The sequence below is a fragment of the Dermacentor variabilis genome, chromosome 1, assembly GCF_050947875.1.
Source record: "Dermacentor variabilis isolate Ectoservices chromosome 1, ASM5094787v1, whole genome shotgun sequence".
NCBI lineage: Eukaryota > Metazoa > Arthropoda > Arachnida > Ixodida > Ixodidae > Dermacentor > Dermacentor variabilis.
The window spans coordinates 102,343,441-102,364,949 of record NC_134568.1 but is presented as its reverse complement, the minus strand read 5'-3'; the positions used below and the strand labels follow the sequence as shown (position 1 = coordinate 102,364,949).

General features: G+C 43.3%; 1 protein-coding gene across 2 annotated transcripts in view; it reads right to left on the bottom strand.

Moving 5' to 3' along the window:
• The window catches only part of LOC142582110 (uncharacterized), a 35,728-nt gene extending 20,879 nt beyond the window's left edge, over positions 1 to 14,849 (bottom strand). For both annotated transcript variants that reach the window (XM_075691516.1, XM_075691519.1), the window contains exons 1-3: positions 14,687 to 14,849; positions 14,458 to 14,554; positions 2,895 to 3,176 (exon numbers count right to left, since the gene is read on the bottom strand). In XM_075691516.1, coding sequence (XP_075547631.1) covers positions 2,895 to 3,176; positions 14,458 to 14,554; positions 14,687 to 14,740 — 433 coding nt within the window. In that variant the 5' untranslated portion in view covers positions 14,741 to 14,849. The remainder of the gene's footprint in view (positions 1 to 2,894; positions 3,177 to 14,457; positions 14,555 to 14,686) is intronic.
• Between the last annotated feature and the right edge of the window lie 6,660 nt (positions 14,850 to 21,509).

Below are 21,509 nucleotides of genomic sequence, written 5' to 3'. Positions count from 1 at the left end.
CATAGTTGTAGCATTTGAATATTATGTTGATTCATTAGGCTAGTAGGAGAGTCACTCAGTCGATATTTAGAAAAAATAAACCTGACAGCTTTATGTTGGTCCATCTCTAAAAGCATTAATGTTAATTTTCTTATAAGGATCCCACACAATGCATGCATATTCTAGTTTCGGTCGGATGAGTGAAGTGTAAGCCTGTATCTAGTACCAGAGGGAGCGTGCTTTAGTTTTTGCCTGAGGAGAGAAAGCTTCCTGAAAGACGAGTTACATACGTTAGAAATGTGGCTATTCCAGCTGAGGTCACTGGTTATTGTGATTCCAAGATATTTTTACTGACTTTGGTCTGCGGTTCAGAGTCGACGTTTTAGACAAACGACATTTTATTTTATTTTTTTTTGTTATGGACATGTAAACAGTCTTCTCTGTTTAATTCCATGCACCACCGACTGCACCAGGAAAGAATGTTTTGAAGGTCAGAGTTAAGCATTAATTGATCTTCGTGGCAAGTAACCTCGTTATACACAATCGTCAGCAAATAGTCTAACTTGAACAGGATGAGAAATTTCGTTAGTGATGCCGTTTATGTATATTAGAAATAGTACCGGTCCTAGCACACTACCTTGAGGTACTCCAGAGCTTACTGAAAGTTCGTTAGAAGAGTAATTATCAATTGAAACAAACTGCTAGCAATTAGAAAGATAAGCCACCACCCAGTTAATAATATAGGCCGGAAGGTCTATCGACTGTAGTTTTTCTAAAAGTTTATTGTGAGGAACAAGGTCAAACACTTTCTTAAAGTCTAAAAATATTACGCCAATTTGGCTTGACTTGTCAAGAGCACTTGCAAAGTTGTGAATAATTGTGGTTCATTGTGTCACAGTAGAGAAACCCTTCTGGAAACCATGCTGATGAGGAGACAGGACGTTGTAGTCACTTAGGAATTTGCTTATTCCATTAGCTATGATATGTTCGATTAACTTGCAACATGATGAAGTTAATGACATCGGCGCTTCCATCAACTATCGACACCCCCCATGAGTGTTGCATGCACTATAAGACTCTCAAAAATGTTGAAAAACCCTTCCAAAAAGCGAACAAACACGCGGGATAGCGAAAAGATACGGGTAGGACCATAGAGCAAACATAAAATTGTAACTACGTTGTAGCTCTCGTTGGTATCGCTTTTTTTTGGCGGGGCCATGTTTTGGTTTCGATTGTAAGTCGACCCCCCAACTTCAGACTCAAATTTTAAAAAAGGGGTCGACTTACAATCGTACAATACTTACACCTACAATACCGTACACCTGTCACGGCGATATGCTCGATAAGATGGAGGAAACAACAGCATCTTCAATATTGTCATGCAACCATGTTTCTGTTATCACAACCACATGGGGATTGTAACCCATGATAGTTGCTTCAAGGCTTTCCGATTTATTAACGACACTGCGGGCGTTGATGTTTAAAATTCTCAGTTCTTTAGCGCCAGGGAAAGTGTAAGCGGAGGCAAATCAGTCATTTTTCAAAGTATTTACATGGCCGTCAATTTTAATCCTAAAGTTCTTACTGTCATCCCATGTGAAAAGCTCATTGTTAATATGCATCTTATTATTAAGCGAACTTGCTTGCCTTGTTCTCTTTCAATTTTAGCACTATCCCACAAGAGTTTACGTTTCCTTAGTGTGCTGCACAAGTAATCGTTTTGAATCGATATTCGACTACCCTTTAATTTGTATGCACTTTTTAAGACAAGCTGTTTTTCGGTAAAATCCTGGAAGTAAATGATGACTGGTCTCTTGTTACCTTTGTTACCAAGACGATGAATTCGGCCAACAGATTTGCAAGGAACAGCAAGCTTTGCAGAAAACACCTCGTCAAGAACTTTATTTTTAAGAATAGGCTCAGTTTCGCCGGCATCCTCCGGAATGGCGAAGACTACCAGATTGGATCTCCTGCTCCTATCCTCCAGATCAGTCAACTTTGCCTGCAGTGATCTCACTGTACGCTCAAGGTCATCTACACGCGAGGCTCGTTTGTCTAATTCAATGAATCTGGCTCCCCAATCAGCTATAACATTTTCCACCTTATTCTGTTGCTCCCTGAGCGCAGTCACGTCCGCTGCCAACTTGTTCTGACCAGACAGCAACTCTTTCAGCATGGATTCGATAGAGGCCCCGCTACCGTCAGTGAGGCCGGGATTTAACTCAATGTTGCCGCACATCAGCAAGCACACGCCGTACACATCATGGACAATAGAAGCACACTGTAGGGGGCACGGCAAGACCAAAAGACTGTGACAATCACTTATCGTACTATAGCAGTTACTAACCTGCACGAGGTAGCAGAATGGTTTAAGCCACATGCTTGTCAAAGGTCCGCCGTGCCCACTGAAAGTACGTCTGGAGTTGCTCCTTTAACACCGATGCGTCAACGTCACGTGAAGAATAGGTAGCGCCTCAAGTGACGCGTCCCAAAACTTCTACTTCATTTACCAGGCCAGTTCAAGGTTTCATTCATGGCTATGTTTAACCTTTATTCTTTGAGACTCAATGAGACCCTCACTTCTTCAATCTTGCCAATTAAAAAAAAAAGAATTTGCTCCATTGTGGCACAAAGTACTAATGAGTTGCCATGTACGCACCAGTGCAGTACCATCACTTAACATTACACAGGCAGACGCTGACAACTGCAAGCCACACTTCCAACCACACAATGCAGCACTACCATTTGTCAAAAACATTGCAAGCATGCCAGGCTGCTCTAATTGGTAAAACACTTAACCTGCATATCCTAATATTTTTCACTGCCCTGCCTCTTAAACATAGCAGGCAATGCTACGATGGGCATACGTAAACAGCAGCAGGCAACACTTCTACAGATGCTGTGGAGGAGCTTACCTTCACCTTCACCTTCCTCCTCATCCTCTTCCTGCTCTTCCTGTTCATCTTCTTCCTGCTCATCCTCCTCTTGTTCTTCCTCCTCCTCCTCAGCATCTACTTCTTCAACCTCATCCTCTTCGTCCTCCTCTTCCTGGGCTGCATTAGCCTTGACCTGGAGGCCGTTCTTGGCTTTGGACTTAGCTGGAGCAGGGGCTGCTTCCTCCTCCTCCTCTTCTTCTTCCTCCTCTTCCTCATTGGCAGCGACCTCCTCTTCCTCCTCATTTCCCGCATCATCCATGCCTGAAAAAAAAATTGCATATAGCCAATGCCACTAATCCCGCTCTCAAAAATAACACTGCTGTTGTGCAAGTCTCAATATCAACCATTACTGAAGCTGAACGTAAATAACTTGTAAATATCTAGTAATCTCGCTTCTATAAATAAATTCTTTAAGCAATAGGACCGCTACACGTAACATGCCAGTTCCTGTGCAGACCATTTACAGCAATGTGTGAACGCATCAGACAAAACCATCAGCTTCACAAGTCTAACTGCACTGGCACAAGCAAGTCCTGCAGAGCATGCGACAAGGTGCTATTCATTGAGCACATCAGGTTACACAAAGCGCACAAAAAAAAAAATGTTATGCTCATTCCCAAGCACATTGGACTTTCAGCAAAATAGCAATAAGCTGAAATCATCGAGCTCAGTGACCAGGTAACATTTTGTGGAGCCCAAGCTAGCATACTCCAGCTTTTCTCCTTTACTTTTTTTTTTACTTTTTACCTTGCTAGTACCGTACCTGAAACAATGCAATGTTATAATTAGTGACCAAGACTTTATGTGAAACGCCCATTTTTCAATACATCCTTAACATACTTATCTATGATATACACACAAACTATTAGTCCAGAAACATTTTAGTGGCACCTTTATCATAAATGCCCATTTCGCTGTTAGTGCCTCTATTAGATTTTCATTCTCTAAAAATGACCTTTTCCGTGTTTTGTTCTAACCACACCTGGTTTATAATGTTTTAACTTGCTCGGGAACTTGGCTCAAGGCAGCCAATTATTACCGCAAACACTTTGCAGTGATAAGGGTGTTTTAACAACTTTGCAGCAGACTAGCCCATTCCTGTCAGGGCAGCTCAAACCTGCTCCATGTGACTATACACTTGAAGCTAACTTGGCATACTTGTACGGTCACTTGTTTTTTGCCATCTTATATATATACTTGTATGCTCGGGTACAACTCTGACCATAAGTGTAGGGTGCACCTTGCACATTTAGAAAAGGTTCGCCACTATCCCCAATGGACATGTTGCTGATAGTTTAAAGCTTCAATCTGTCTCGGATAAAAATCGCAGGTTTTTGGTACTGAAAGAATTGTTCTGCAATTTCTGAGGGCATTGGATCATCAAACGTTCCAAAGTACACTTATGTGCTGCTAACTCCGGTGGGTCTTTGAGTGTTCCTTTTCTCCATAATACTCAGTACAAAAAGCACAATATGAAACCAGAACATATTGGAATGGTGCATCTGTCACTGCTTTCACAACTGTTCCTGCGGTGTTTATTTAACTGCATTTCAGATAATTTTTTAACCTACAGAACTTTCCTCATTCCGTTTTATTGACGATATAACAAATTTCACAAAAAAGGGGTTTAGTAGGCTGTGTTCATTAGAGAATCATAATTTATCCTCAGGTGCACAGCGCAAGTTATTAATTGAACCAATACATACCTAAATGACACTAACTGGTGCCTATATATGCCTAAACCACAATTTATAGTGCCCAAACATCCAGTCTAGTTATAAGCATCTACTGCTTGCTTTCTTAGTGTCGTTGAATTCCCGAGTTGTGGTAAGAAGCAACAGGCCTACGCTAACAGGTCAAAATATGAAATTTATTCATAAATAGCAGTGAATTGTAAAAGTCGTAGAAATCCCGTGAACACAACACTGTGGGGGGAGAGATAGCATTCATTGCATCGACCTTTTTCGGCAACATTTTTGCTGCAGATTTTGCCTGCTTCACAAACATATGTATAGACTTGCTCAAAGCAAGTGCCTGTCTCATACAACAGAAGGTTCGGGGACCAATGATAGAAATGTTCATGTGTACAAAATTCACTTTCTATAATTCTTGGTTATATTCTTCATTCAAAATCTTAGAGAAAGCCAAGTGTGATACACTTCACAAAAAAATTGGGGAGTTGGTAGGTGTAGGTATAGAACATTTTTTTTACTACCCTGCACATTGCTATCAAGAACAGATGGACAGAAGGTACATGGCAGCACTGTGACATACTCTGACTGTAGAGCTAACACAACTTTAAAATCATGGCTCCCGTTGCTGTTCTATTGCCACTGACCATTCTACATGCAGAAATAACCTTGAAATTCGACGCTACTAGGGTCAGGGTCAGAAAATACTAAAATGTGGTTTATTCCTGGAGATTTCCGTTTAAAGAAGTATTGACATGTCCTGCTGTATATATAAGTATATATATATACGCAGGAAAGACACGAACTTTTAGGAAGGACCAGCCTTCATCAGAGTACAGTACCGTACTCTGACGAAGGCTGGTCCACCAGCCGAAAACGTTCAGTAAACAAGTCTTCCTAAAAGTTTGTCGTCTCTCCTGCGTATGTTACGTCGGGTCCTGTGTGCTGAACTTTGAAGAAACCATATTATATATATTAATACCTTATAACACTGTTGAAGGAAGTGCCACAATTGCTTCAATATATCCATTAGTTCCATTATATCGTGCTTCGTTATAACAAGGTGTGGCTGCAAACACACACACACACACATTATATCTCTATACATATTACACACACAGGTGGTATTTTTTTAGCAGCACCAAAATTTGTAACGATTGCCTATGGCAGCTAGCACAATTCTAACCTTTGATCTAAATTACTCGATGAGGTGGCCACTACTATGAGAAATCAAAATATTAACATTAAAGTTAACGTAATTAAGCTAATTACCTTCCTAATCAATTACTCTACACAACACATTTCAATCTACTACTAATTACAGCCGCCGAGTTTGCACGGCGTATCCACTTGGGACCGAACCTCTGGACAGCACCAGTTCCAAGATCATTTTCAAAGTGTCCGACGAAATGCATTGGCGTGCCAGTTACTTTTTGTTGAACTGCTGTTTTACGCATTGAAGCGCAAACTTAACTGGAACACAATGCATTTCGACACACTTTGAAATTTAATATCACAACTAGTGCTGCCAGAGAATTCGTTCTAAACAGATGTGCCATGGGAACTCAGCAGCTATAATTCGTAGATTGAAATGTATGGCGTAAAGTAATTAACAAGTTTTAGCATAATTACATTAGTTATTCAATTGGCCGTCTTGATTTTTCATAGAAGTAATGGCTGCCTCATCGAATAATATAGATCAAGGGCTAGAATTGCGCTATCTGCGATAGGCAATCTTTAAAAAAATTTGGTGCAGCTAAAAAGACACCCAGGATTATATATATATACATACATATATACACACACACACACACACACACACACACACACAAACACACACACACACACACACACACACAATCGCTGACTGATTTTCCAGACTCCAAAAATTCGGACATGCTCGATTATTCGGTCTGCTGAACGGCACCGCCATTCTCCCCATAGACCATAATGTATAACAACTGCCGAAAGTTCAGACACCTTGCAACCTCTCGTATGATTTTTCGGACACTCCTTGAGTCAACTCGATTGAGAGCAGCACCATGCATAGACTCTGACCGGTGCATGGTTCGACTCGCTGAATGCCATTTTTGTTTTGAACGGAGCCTCCTTGCTGCCCCACGAAGTGGCGCTACTGCAAATCCACGTTCATCATCATCGTTTCTGCCTGGTTCGATAAAGTGGCTCTACAGCAGTTCCGGTTTCAGCTTAGTAAGCCATGTCAAGACAGTTCAGCAGCTGGTTTGTTTCTTCGCGCATGACGCTGCGAGTATGCCATGTTTTTCGTTTGTGTGACTGGTGTCAGCATGGTGGTTTTTGCTTTTTGTGCTATGTCGAGGTTCCTATGATCCAACGCAGCGTACGGAAACATCGCGTGAAGTGTCTAATGGTGCCGACAGTGCCCGTGCAGACTGCGCTGGGGAAAGCCGGCAAGCGGTTGCCAGGAGGCCCAAGATTTGTCGTCTTTCGATGTGCTCCCTACTGACGCGGAAAACGTTCTGCCGAGACCTGCGCAGTGGTTGCATTGCGATTCCGGACACAGTCTCATTTGACAGTTTCACAGGTGCTGACACTGCTGTGCTGCTGTACGATGGCGAGATCATTCGTCAGGTTTCTGCTGTACTGCCGGACGATGACTCCGAGTCTGAAGATGACTCACCATGTGCTACGCTGCCATCGCATGCAGAGCGTGTACAAACAGTGACTGTGCTTTCAGCCGCCTATACTGATCGTACGACCCTCTCCGAGATTCAGGCGTATCTGATTGCGCGTAAACGGAACAGCGTGCAACGGCGCATTCACAATTTCTTCAAGCCTACTGCCAAGCCAGAGTAAGTGCTCGGAATAAGTGCATGGAAATAAAGGATTTTTTTTTTCTTAATCTGCTTTTTCAGACACCTGTTTATTCTGACATTTCGACAGTCCCCGTGAGGTCCGAATAAACAGTCGGCGACTATACAGTCGCCGACCGTTCTTATATATATATATATATATATATATATATATATATATATATATATATATATATATATATATATATATATATATATATAATAGCTGCTGGCTTCATAATTGCAATATGAAGCCTCAATTTCTCGAGTGCCACAAATAGTAACAACTTTTACACAACCTGTTCAATATGCATGTCAAGCGCAGCGTAGCTTTAGACAGGAAGAAGGAATTGTGTTACCAAAAGGGGAGGCATCAGTCACGTGGCATCACAAACTTAAGAGCCCGCCAGACATCCTGGTGCAGTCGTTGAAGGCCAAACAATGACCATGTCACCAAAAGCTGCCCAATTGGCCTTTTCGATTGTTCACTTCTTGGATGCACAGGAAGACATGCTCTCCTGTCTCGTCCCGTTGTGTACTAAATTAATTTGTCACTGGTATCTCGTATCACAAAACTGCATCAGGTTTCAATTACACATCCGAAGCCACTCTGTACTTGGCATGAATTTTGAAATGGTCACATTAGAAGTTAATGTTAATTATTGTGCTGCAGGGTAGTTGAAATTCCATACAGTATATACTAGATTGACAACTATCCAAAAAGCAATAGAAAGGTTTCAGCACTGCTTAAATAATGAAGATGCCTGCCTAGATCTAGAACTGCCCGTCAAAGACATTCCAAATGCTTTTTTAAGTTATTAACACCAGTAGACTGTCCAGTTATTGTGCATCAGCACTTTTAAATGCCAACCAGTACAGGAACATAAGCCCTATACTACCTTTTTTTTTTTACATGGCACTTTACTTCAGGCCATGTTTGCGAAGCTGCTGCTAAAGACCCCACTGCAGGCAAAAAGGCAATAGTGCCAGTGCTGACATTCGTAAATGCTACTCTGTGCTTAAAACTAGGCATCTTGTCTGGGTTGGAAGTTGATAGGCTGGTTGGCTTTGGGAGCCCATGATAGAATCACAAATGAAGCAGTGCAGGGTGACATCAGTTTGGCCTCTCTTGAAATCGGAGACGCACGATAAAACACAATTGAAGAAAGTGGACTCAGTATTGTGGATAAAAATAAACTTGTGGCTAATGAGCACAAAGAGATGAAGAAAGTTGACAACCAAGTACGAGGTAAATGAAGTATAAACCTACTAGCAGGAGTCATCAAAAAGAAAGTGAGAACTGGACAGTATTTTGTATGCAACGGGTTGGAACAAGGCAGTAACAAGAGAGAAATATTAAAAATCTATAAAACACAAAGGCAGTGCTTTGCTACCACATTTAATCAAATATAGGCAGAGGTTTTCCCCCAGAATCTTTAGCCTTGAAGTTCCCCCCCCCCCCCCGCCATATATGTGAATTTTGCCACATAGTGTGGCTTCACAGCAGCACAACTTTCGCCTTACAGTGTGGCTTTATGGCAGTGCATGCTGCAATGCCATGAAGCCACACAAGGCAATATTATCTTGGTCCCTCTAACTGATACCTTCACCTTACAATAGACTAAATGCGGAATTTGAGGCCCTAGATGGTTGCCCAAGGTGAAAAATCACCGACAATTATGATATTCCTTAATGCGAAATTAAGAGCGCAGCTCTATATGCATTTTTATTTCCCAATATATTGACTGGCATGGACTATCTGTCTCGTACAGGCGCGTTGCAAACAGCGAAGTGTGGGGCGACTGCCTTGCTAATGTGGAGGTAGCGAGAGACAATGCGTGGGCACCGTTCATAGCAGTCGCCGCAGATGGACCTCCTAGACTATTGCGCGCTACTCTGGTGCCATTCGCTCTTCCATCCTTTGGTCGCCCGCTAGATTACGCGGATGCCCACCGCGGGAACGGACACCTAAGAGCTGCGCTCTAAAACATGCCATAGCAAATATTCGCAACAGGATGATGCACATGTCTGCTGCAACAAAGATCCAGTGACAAATCAGCTCGTTCTAATGAAATGTGAAGGTGTTCACCAAGCAAGACCCTTTGGTAAAGTCCACCCCCCCTTCCAGAAGCACTGGGGTTTAAAACCGATGGAAGCATTAACCAGTCAGCAGTTGAGATAAGCGAGATGTTTGGAGTATTGGTGAAAATAAAGCAGGGAAGGGATCGACAAGACTGGATCCGTTACAGGCATAGGCAATTATACAAGACAGAGGTTTAAGAAAAAAAAAAGATTAAGGAGCAGTAGACAAAACGCTGGATTGGACTATTTGCCACTGCCTTCTTTCAAAGAAGAGGCCCATAAATCATGACTTACAATCAGCTACAATCGGGGCAATTGTAGCTGATTCTAACTTGCCCACATTGTTTGGCAGACAGCTTTTAGAACTATTTCACATTTTGGTCTTACCAAAACTTTCGCTGAACAAATATACTAGCAAAGCTTTACGGTGAATTCATAGCTTCAAGAGCACAGGAGTGATAAGTTGCTTTTGGCGGTGTGAAAGAATCCTTGTCCTGAAGTGCTCTGCTGAACAGCACCTAAATATTTCTAACAAATTTTACTTTACAAGTTTACTTTCGAATGGTTTGTGGCATCACAGCTAAACCCTGCTGAAAGCAACTGCACAGCACTATCTCTGCGTCGCTATAAGTTTACAGATGAAGGTGACAAATTACACCACTTTAGCTGCTGTCGGCACGGCATATGCACCAAAGGCATCGCTACCTGGGTTTTACAAAATGACAATGTGCATGTCACTATACTCCATTTAACAAATCATTTGCAGCGCTGACAATAGTACGAGGTGTACACAGGCAATATCCTTATGCAGTGGATAAAGTTCTTAATAACTGTCTGTTTAATCGCCAGATTAGAATTTTATTTTTCTTGGCACACAGTATGTTACAGCGATTACATGACATGTTACATTCTTTGTGCATGCACGTCATATACTGTCAAGGTAGCAGCCGTTAGGCCAACAAACCGGCACAGATTACATTTCGAGGGGCATTCGGCCTTCCTATTGGCTAAGGAGTCCTGCAGCTTCCACAGTACTGTGAACTACTTCTGTTAGAGTACAGTCGCACTATCTCTCATATTTCACAAAATTAATACAGCTCTGAAGCACAGTCTAGAACAATGTTCACCAGAACATTCATAAGGCTTAAAGTTGTTCTCAAAGGTTGAATGGTTAAATAGAACAAGTGCTGCGGAGCATGGTCGTTACTGCACACCGTGCGCACAAGGGAGTGCTTAGTGTAGTTTCGCCAAGATCTTGAACTGCGCACAAACTGGCATGGCTTAGGTTATATGCAAAGCGCCGACCTTTTACTCTGGCTTTGTAATGACCATTCAAATTTCCCACACAAGATAAAAAGTAGTGTCTAATGTCTTGATAGCACCATGCCAACACAACACCCAGCTGCTACGCTGCTTGCCGAGTGCCCCCTAATGACTGGTGGCACAACCGCATAGTTATGGCTGGCAAGGAATGAAGCAGTCCCATAGCATGAGGGATAATTTTCAAGACTAGTAAAAAATATTAGAGGACGCTGTAGTGCAACTGTTAATAATGACTTGAATTTACTTGCAGAGATGAAACATAGCAACACTATACACTCAGCAGAAACTATTTTGGTCAGCCATGCAGCACAAATAAGGCTCAAATTTGCCAACTCAAAACTGTAGATGGGCTACAAATGGCTCACAGTGCTAAATGTACTATACCAGTTTTGCAACTTTGATGAGACAAAAACAAATTACTTGAGTTGCAGAAAGTAAAACCAGCTCGCATACGGTATTTTGCAATGCAGCAGTTATAAATGCCTGACCTCTTCCTAATTATAGCCTGTAGCTCATTAGGGTTCTCATTAATTCACCCCATCAGATGCGACTTGCTCAATGAGAATCTGACAAGAAGTTTGCCATCATTTCACCTTTTGAAACTATGGCTATGCTACAGTTCGCAAACTATTAAAGCATCTGTGCGAGATGATGGCACGGTAATTTCAAAATCACAGTGCATGATGTGCTTTGCATGAGTTCATGTGCTCCTAGCAACAGGAATGCAAAACACTAATGAACAATGTATGCTTAGAAAGGGGCATGGTTCATTTCATTATACAATTACATGTACATTGTGTTCAGCCCTATGCAACAATATGCCACACAGGTTCATGCTCAACGAAGGGCACTATAAAACAGCACGTAATATATTTCTGAGAATGTTGCCACTGGTCAGTGTCGGAAGAAATTTCAATTGCTAATCATTATTGACCTAAGCTTAACATGGCAGTGGAGCCCCAATCAAGTTACTCTACATTCTTGAACAAGAGGTTATTTCAACATCAATACCTTAATTTCAGGGAACACAGCCAAAAAAGCACAAAAGCTCGTAGACAAAGGAATATTTTCCACTTCACATTTCATCGGATACCTCATTGACATCAAATTCATAGCTACAAACAATGCTAGATAGAGATCATTTGATTAGATTGGCCTGTTGCCCTAATGTTACCCATAGAAGCTGCCGCGGACATTTATGTCCGTGGCAAGCCTTTGTACTAGGCAGACGATAATCCAAGAAACAGTGCAAAGTATGAGGCCATGAAATAAAGAACATCGAATGCCAGATTTTAAATTTTTCCGCAGGCTACCTCTGCTAGGGCACGATTTGCAGCCAAATGCTACGAGCATATTTAGCTTGGGCAACATCACATCTGCCCCAGTGAAAGACCATGCGCCTATTAGCCACCTATGACGAACGATTAATTGTACCTGCGAGACATCTCGCAGATACACCGGTCTTTTCTTACAGGCATGCATGAGAATTCTGAGATCGCATTGCGAGAGACTGCCTGCGAATAGTGATGTGTGCACTTCAAATCTGCCGCGCAAACATTACTCCTCGCTCCTCAAGCGACGCAGTTTTCACCACGCAGGGGTGAGCGGCCCTCTCCCCCTACTGATCCGCGCACTCCTGCGAACGCCGCCCACGTGACTACCTCCCGAGACACCGGCGTTACACACGCGTCAGCAACTACGCCCTCGCATGCACACATCTCCAACCAAAAGTCGAATCGCTATCCATGTTTACGCAGAAGCGGCATACGCGATCGCACAACACGCGCACACAATTTGATCGAACATTTGTGCAGCAACAACACGTACCAATATGCGCGAGCTGTGCTTCGCTCTAACAGCTACATTATCCAGAAAAGTGGTAGCCGCAACGCCACGACCAAAAGTTCGACCAAATGTTCAGTTAATCGCCGTACAAAAAGAGCCAACCATTCCGACAGACGTTGCGTTCATGGTTCTTCCCAAAAGCCCATTTGTTAACGACTTAGACTGCACTGGGACTGTGCCAGATTAGCAAAAGCATCAGTGCAAAGGCGCGCCCTGCTTTAGACTCGAGATTTCACAGTAGATGCAAACATTTCTCTTTACTGGCTTATAAATCCTGCGAGACGTGTACGATCACTTACTACGGATAGCGGTGGGCCAATCACGTATTTGACATCATTCATTTTCTTTCTCAGCGCCTGCCATGTGTACATTTTTTTCGTGTCTTTAGACCATTTGCACCGTTTAAAAAATGAAAATTACTCGCCCAATTGTTCAATTTGCTGAGGAGATGGTTGAGTTCAAGCTTTTTCGCGAAATACATGTCCATACGCAACGAAATTAACGGCCGTTCTTCACGCAAATTTACTCCTAGAATTCGTGTACAACCGCCATCAAGACAAAACAAAAAGCTTATAGTACAAGTAACACGTTTTGCCAGCACTCCTATCTAAAAGTTTTTAAAAATCTGATAAGTACTAGCCTTCGCAGTAGGAGAGCATTTTCAGAGATGCATGCTGAAAATGCTCTCGAAAGTTTCAACTAAGTAGAAGCGCCAATAAGAGCTATGCCTGGCTTCTCTAAACGTACAACACATGCGGCGCTAAACGGACTAACCCAGGCATAAAAATAAAATCAATCAAAGCGCCGTCCAAGTATCGGCACACGAAAAATGAATGACGTCACGCTTCTTTCGACCACAAACACAGAACGACACAAGATGGATGCAAGAAACCACAAAGCAAAAAAAAAAAAAGTGCGCTAGCTAGCCAAGCATGCCGGTTTATATCAACATACATTGTTATAGTTTACATACTGTAACCCTACAGCAGACTATTTGGTCGACTTAAAAACAGCCACGTGTGCGTGGCTCTAGTAACAAAGAAAAGTTGCGCGCGGTAGGCCGCAGCATTGCCGGAGATGCAGCCACAACTCGTGAAATGGTATTTGCATTAGCCATCGAGTTCACACCGGCTACCGAACGCGGCTGCCGCCCTTTTGATACGATACACAACGCCAGTGCATTTCCTTCGCACGTGTTCGCCAGGTGCGTCAATATTACGTTCCAAATCCCAATCTGCAGAGAAAAAACGCATTCACGCATCTCTGCGATCCGCGGCTCCATTGTGCCTACGAACAGAGTTCGCGTGACGCGCGTAAAGGCTTGCCTCTGTCTACCGCGCATGCACCGGGATTACGCCACAAAGACCACGAGGCTAAGTCTCATCTGATCGACAAATTTACGATCGGCAAAACAGAAACTGTAAAAAAAGCAAATAGCACTCCGAAAACAATAGAGCAGCGGAGATGAGACAAGACGCGATAGCCGTCGGCGCACTTGCTACCCCTAGGGCGCCATTTCGCGCCAGTGACGATCGGCAAATGTAAATCAAGAATATGAAACAAATAAAACATATTTAGTAAGCGCATAAAAATACGCAGCTTCTGAAATTCGCCTGCAACACATCAGACACAAAGGAACGGCAAAAATGGCCAAGATACAGCAACGTTCACTTCACGACAAAAGTAGTCCTAGAAGCCACGCCAAGAGCTTGGTGCCGCCACGGCCGCCGGCGATCGCGCAAAGTAACCGCCACGTTAAGTCTCGCTCACCGGCATCTGCGTCTTCTGCCTCTTCGTCGTCCTCCATCTTGTCGTCCTCTTCCTCAACTTCTTCGACGGGAACCACCTTCTTCACGGCTTTTTTGCCCTGTGAGGAAAGAACAGGTGCATAAGAAAAATTGTGTGCCGGCAATCCCGGCGCGCTGGCCGACACACGTGTATCGACGCAAAGCCCTTACATTAAAAAAAAAAAATGTATTCGGCAAACGTTTCAACTTACACTGGCCTTCGTCGGCGTAGGCTGTGCCTTGGCCGCCGTCTTCTTGGGAGGCATGGTCCAAACTTCACGAAAACCGTCCCGACAGAATCGAATACCAGGACGTCAAGCGCTGCAACCACCGACGCGAACAGCACGTGGGGACAAAAAGAAATTGCCTCCCAGAATGCGAGAGGGGCGAGGGAGCCTCTATCGGCGCCACAGGGTTGCTAAAGTGACTCCCGAACGTCAGCTTTGAGTGAACTAAAATATTTGCCTTTTTGCCATAATACAACACTCTTCAAGTAAGACTGTCTATTTTCAGCAAAAAAAAATTATCCTACATTTTATTGAAAAATATATTTTTTTAAATAATATGGCCAATGCAACGGCGAGATTATTATGGCGCTGCGAGCGTCGCTCATGTTTGTCGTCTGCTTGTTCGGCGCGCGGGGCACGCGGTTAGCGTTGAACTGCACTATTGTTCACTTGCAGAATTAACGACCAGAAGTTATAAGTGCCCTTCACAACCTTCATAAACATGACGTCCAATCGCCCCCCCCCCCAAAAAAAAAAAGAATAGACATCTGCCTCTATGTTACGGTCTTTTTTTTCTTCTTATAGATGATTTCAGGTAGATACATGGTGGCGTAGTGGCTTTAGTGTTGCGCTGTTTAAGCCTGAGGTTGCGGGATCGAATCCCAGCCGCGGCGGCCGCATTTGGATTATTTGTTTCGAACACATATACACAGTAAACAGGAAAGGGAAAGCGAGGAGCAACATTTGGATGGGGGCGGAAGTGCAAATAAACACACGGACTGTGAAGTGGGTGCATGTTAAAGAACTCCATGTGGTAAAAATTAACACTACGGCACGCTTCATAATCTTGTAGTGGTTTTCGCACGTAAAACACCAATATTTAATTTTTTGAGGTAAAAGTGTAAAAGAGCGATTTTGTTTCGTTTTTGTCTGTGAATATAGTCATTTTATTTTGAACTTGTCTTGCGATCTGCAGTTTTTATTATATTGCTACAAATAAAAGTGAACTTTTTATTTATTTATTTATTTATTTATTTGTCTATTTATTTATTTATTTATTTATTTATTTATTTATTTGTACATGTGATGAATGTATTTTGTTCTGCTTCATTGCCATTTGTATAGATAATATCAGTATAGTATCCCAATATTTAGATACGTTAAGTTGTATATTACCATATATATGTGTGTTCAAGAATTATGTCGGATTTCATTGTATTACCTGACTGCTCTTTTGCCTTGTAAACAGGGCCCAGACCCTATCACGCGATAGGTTCCTTGGGCTTTTCTTCTGAGGCCCCTTCGTTTGAAAATGATGATAAGCACGTGACAGTGTTATCTTGGGGTATTGATACTATGCTGGTGTTCTCGGCCGTCTGAAAGAAATGGCGCTGGGTGAATCCATATGGAGTGAAGAGTTGTGTTACGATAGCATATCTTCTAAAAAAATTGACTCGCCATCCCGACCCTGCGAAAGTGGATGGCCTGCGAAGCTGTTAGAAAACCACTCAAATGCCGTCGATGGGGATATGAAATGTTTTATAGTTCTGCCTAGTCTTAGCACGACACCTTTGTTGAGCATTAAGATTTTGCACTCTTCGACGCTCATCGTATTCACGCTGCTCTTCCCATAGCGGTGTCGCAATGAACTGAACGAGTTGTCAGGCAAAAGAGGAAAGGAAGGAAGGAAATCAACTTTATTCAGGTCCTGCAGGCCACGAGAGCTTCGGGCTCTCATGGAGTGGGCGTCTCCCACGACGGAACCGGGAGGTTGAGTTTCCTGGCGGCGTCGTGGACCTGCTGGACGGCCCAGAGTTGGGGAGCGAGTTCTTCGCTCCGGATTGCCTCTTCAAACTTGCGCTTGTCCTGTTCGTAGTTTACGTGAGCTTGCGAGCACGGCCAGAGTAAATGATAAACGTTAAGGGATGTATTGCAATTGGTGCAATAAGACTTGTCGTAGAGCTCAGGCATGTAATGGTGTAATCTGTTTTGAGTGGGGTATGTGTCTGTTTGTAGCATTCTGAGTGTAACTGCTTGAGCTCGAGTGAGCGTGCGGTGTGGCGTGCTATATTGTCTGCGTTGTAGGTAGTAGTGTTTAGTGACTTCGCTGTATGTAGTGGGCGCGTCCTTATTCTCCGAGTGGTCGGGTGAAGCCGCGCGGTCTGTTAGCGCGCGCGCAGCCTCGTGTGCCGCCTCGTTAAGGTTGGGGACGTCGCCGAGCTTTGGTCCTAAGTGTGCCGGGAAGTTTGGTGACGTCACTCATTGATTCGTATGATGCTGTTGCCCCTTCCCCAGCGGAGCAGCTTATGCAACCGTAATCTTTACCGGGAAACACACGCGGCGAGAAGGAACGTGCTTAGCATTGTTCACAGACGCCTTATCATCCCTCATGCGGTTTTTACACTTGTTTTGTGCTTTTCTTTATTGAAATGAATACTAAACTGTGTGTTCTATGCCTGATTCCAAAGGAGATATGCACTCTTTTTCGGTTAAATTTTATTTCTTCTTTTTTCTCTGACGGACACGAAAAATCGCGACCAACTAGAGGCTAACAGCTTCGCTGTGAAAAAGAACTACGGAATTGCTTGCGACGAACAGAAAGTAATGGAACGCTAAGGGAATCCTTCATTTGTGTGACACTCCCACTGCTCCCACTCTCAGTTCGACGGCAAATCGACAAGATGAAGCGAATGGAACGATTCTGTAGTGCTCCGAGTGTGTCGATCAATGTGGCCAGATGTGGGTCCCATGTAGATGAAGCCTATTCGTGTTGTGGATGGACGCAAGTGGTGTATAGCAGTAGCTTTAATGAAATTGGAGCGAAGTAAAAACTTCTTTTTAGGTAGCCTAGGGTGCGGTTTGCTTTAAATACTGCGTGTTGTAACTTGTACGTGTCGTTTCCAGGGCAGGTTGTTAGCTACGTGGATGCCAACGTAACGCTACCATGTTACAAACTGCGGTTGGACACCAATCAATGCGTAGATTGGGCAAGCCGTGTTACTACAGGATATCGGCACAGCTTTGCATTTGTTAACGTTAAATTCTATCTGCCAAGATTGACATCAGTCGTGGACATTACTTAAGTCAGCCTGAAGGCCTACGACATGAGAAGTGCAAATAAATAATGCAATCATCTGCGGATAAACAAACATATGTGAAGCTATGTTGTTAGGTAAATCATTTAAATATATTAAAAATAAAAGAGGACCAAGAACCGAACCTTGGGGAACCCTCTGATTCTACTTCTATATCGGAGGTATACAGATCCCTTAGTACAAACAAATCGGACGTAAGATGGTAGGAACGCACGAATACAGTTGATTATTCACGTATAGACATTAGGAACGCTTAGTTTGTCCAAGAGTAATGAATGGTTAACTTTGACAAAGGCTTTAGAAAAATCAAGAAATATGCGGTCTATGAGAAAATACGCTGTCAAGCTATTAATGCAAATCTTGAGTGGACGTTATCTGAGTATCACAGGAGAAAGATTCTCGGAACCCATATTGAGAATTGGATGGAAAAAATGCTGTTACCATCAAGAAAGTTAAATATATGTGAAAAATACATATATTCCAATATCTGCAAGGTACTGAAGTAAGAAAGATCGGCTTGTAATTAAATAGATTATGAGTGGCACAAGATTTGTGTAATGGTAAACTCTTGGCGGTTCTACAATCGTCTGGCAAGCAAGCAAATTGTTATGACTGTGAAAAAAATACGTTCTAATAAGATCTAGGAATATACGCTTGTGTTTTTAAGAAATTTGGTAGTGATGGTCATCAATTCCACAGGATGAGCTAAATTATAGGTTGTGAATTATTTTTAACGACAAAAGAGTAAAAATAATTATGATAATAGCTGATCTATTGGAAAAAGGTTGCCAAATGGTAGGGAGGGCAGTACGTAACTTGGTGCTACGACTGAAAATGTATGAAAGCATTGTTTAGAACAGTGGCGCACAAATGACGTGGTACAGGATCACCGGATTCTTTTTCTGAATAAATTAATTCATTCATTTGTGAGACACTTCTTTTATAGCGTACCAGGAGCCCATCGGATTATTTTTAGCATGGCAGTGAGGGTAGTATCAGAGTCCTTTGATACTTTGGTAGCATTAAAAGGGCCCTGAACCACTTTTATCGAAGTCGAGAACTCTTTAATAGAGCGTCTTAGAATAGGGGCCTCGATCGTTTTTGGGGTCCCAGAGAAATAGCGTCGAAGTTACTGCGCATGCGCGAGACGCAAACTGCGTTTGGGTTTCGCGTCGGGCACGCTATTTCACTGATTTAGTGGAATCCACAAAAGTTGCCAAGAAAATAGAGTTTCCTACAATATACTAGAGCGAACTCTGGCGCTGCAGTCGCGTTGACTTGCCATGGGGATGATGGGAAGTACATGGATTTGTCTGATCTTCGTGCTTGTGACTTCAGACGTTCTTGTGGCTTTGTTTATTACGCTTTATATGCCTTCATTGTCGTAAATTTCAGAGCAATCTATACTCTTCGAAGTGCAGAAGGCGCTGCGAACACGCACAACCGCTACTAATTGCAACGATTGAGCTTGTCGAGGTCGCCAAATCGAAACGCGCCAAGCGTCTCAAGGCACTGGCATGCCCGCGATAAAGTGATAAGGGCGTTTCACATCGCTTCTCGGTGTATGCGTCCGTGGCTTAATGGCCTCAACAGCAGGCCTCTGAGCTAGAGGTCCTGTGTTCGAATCCTGCCGTCGGACAATTTTAATAATGGTGCTTATTTAATACGTAGTACATTGTTGAAAATGACGAGTTTACAAAGCCGGTAGAAGCCAGAAGGACGAAGTTTAGGCAAATCCATGCACTTACCATAATTTCCATGCTGGTACAACTAAAAGGGGTTTTAGGTACAGCCGCTCCCATTGCAGCTCCCGTAGATGGATGGATGGTGTCCCCCTTGGAGCGGGGTGGTGGGTTGCGCCAGCAAGCTATTGTTATTGTATTGCCTAATGTCCTACCTATGTTAAAGAAAGAAAAAAGAAAGGGAAAACAAACCCACGATGAATTCCCTTAACCAAATCTTCTGAACCTCTATTGTGAACTTTGTTTTTGCACGCCTCCGTTGTTTGTCGTTTCCCTACTTTTCTTCCACCAATCTTCCAATCGCCGCTTACTAATCTCTACTGCGGACATGTTTACTTTTCCCCTGCTTTCGCTGAACCCAAGGGTTTAAGGAGGCCAGAGATGCCTAAATCGACCACTGGGCAGATATCTTCTCATTCTAATAAAACATGCTCCATCGTTTCCCTAGCTTTACCGCAGCAAGCACATGCTTCTTCTTCCAGCGTCTTCTAAGGCATCCTGATCTTGATTCGAAAAGTAATGAGCTTGGATCCCTTTGAGTTATCATAAATTGTTTCTTTCCTGATTTCGTTTGTCCTCTTAAGTAGTTACTCATAGCAGGTGTCTTTTCCATTGCCGCTACCCATGAGATTATTTCAGCCTCTCTGACTTCCTGCTTGACCTTCTTTGTTGCTGTGTTGCCCACCCTACAGGCCGCATACTTGCTGGTAAGCGTCCTAGTTCTTTTCCTCCACAGTGAATCAATGTTTTTCCTGTACAAATACCTGAAAACTCTCCCGGCCCATTTACTTCCTTCCATATTCCCTCAGTCGCTCTTCATAATCAATTTCACTGTGAGCTTCCCTCACTTCGAAACTAGTCCAGCCCATATCACCCTGCACAGCTTCATTTTTAGTCTTCCCGTGAGCGCCCAATGCGCCGCGTCTCACTCACCTTTGGTTGCCATTCAGTCCTGATTGTACCCCTGATTTCGAGCAAACAACAGCATTTCCAAATGTAAGTCCTGGAACCCTTACACCTTTCCACATACCTCGGAGCCCCCCGTACCTATTGTATCCCCATAGCGCTGTGTTTCATTATGGCCGCATTTTCCTTCCTCTTTGCTGTTATTCTTTTTTCCTGTGTTTCCAGATATCTATCGCCCTCGTTTATTCATATACCAAGTTATTTAAATTCTTTTACCAGAGGTATTTCCTGGCGCTGAATTAACACTGTCTGTTCAGTGGTTTCATTGAATACCACAATACCTGATATTTTAACGCTAAATCTCAGACCTAAATTCTCGCCTTCCTGTCCGCAGATATTAGCCAGACGTTGCAAATCACTTTGCTCGTTAGCTAGCAACGCAATGTCATCCGCATAAAACAAACCTGGAAGCTGCTGCTCCCGTATACTGTACCCGCCTTTCCTCTGGCGCCCTTCCCATCCTCAGCATGTATGTACAGTCGCGATCAATTTGCAGCGGGCCTTCCAAGCAGCATAGCGGCCGATTTCGGAACTGCGAAGATAAAAATTCGCTGCCTTCTTCCCCTTTTATGCTCTTCCAGGCTGCAACCGTCACCCCCAAGACTAACTCGCAACATTTTTGTTTGTTTTCCTTTCATGGCAATGATGTGTGTGCGTCGATGTCTCATGCATATCTTGGCTAACAATGACGCCTCTGTGCAAAAGCTGATAAGGTAATCGAAATGAATTCGCAGGTTGTCTCGTGAAGGGAGACGGGAGTGACAGCTGCTCAGGGAACAGCAAAAGAGAGAGATGGGAGCTATCTGATGCTTCCCTCTCGACTGACGGCGATGACGTAATGTGGCGCTGCTCCTATATAGTTTCAGTCGCCGCTCGAGCGATCACCTTCAAATTGATCGCGACTGTACATCATAAGCAGCAGTGGGGATAAAGGGCACCCCTGCCTCAGTCCCTTGTTGATATCAACTTTCTCCTCGCTCATCTTTTCCCATTCAATGCAAGCAG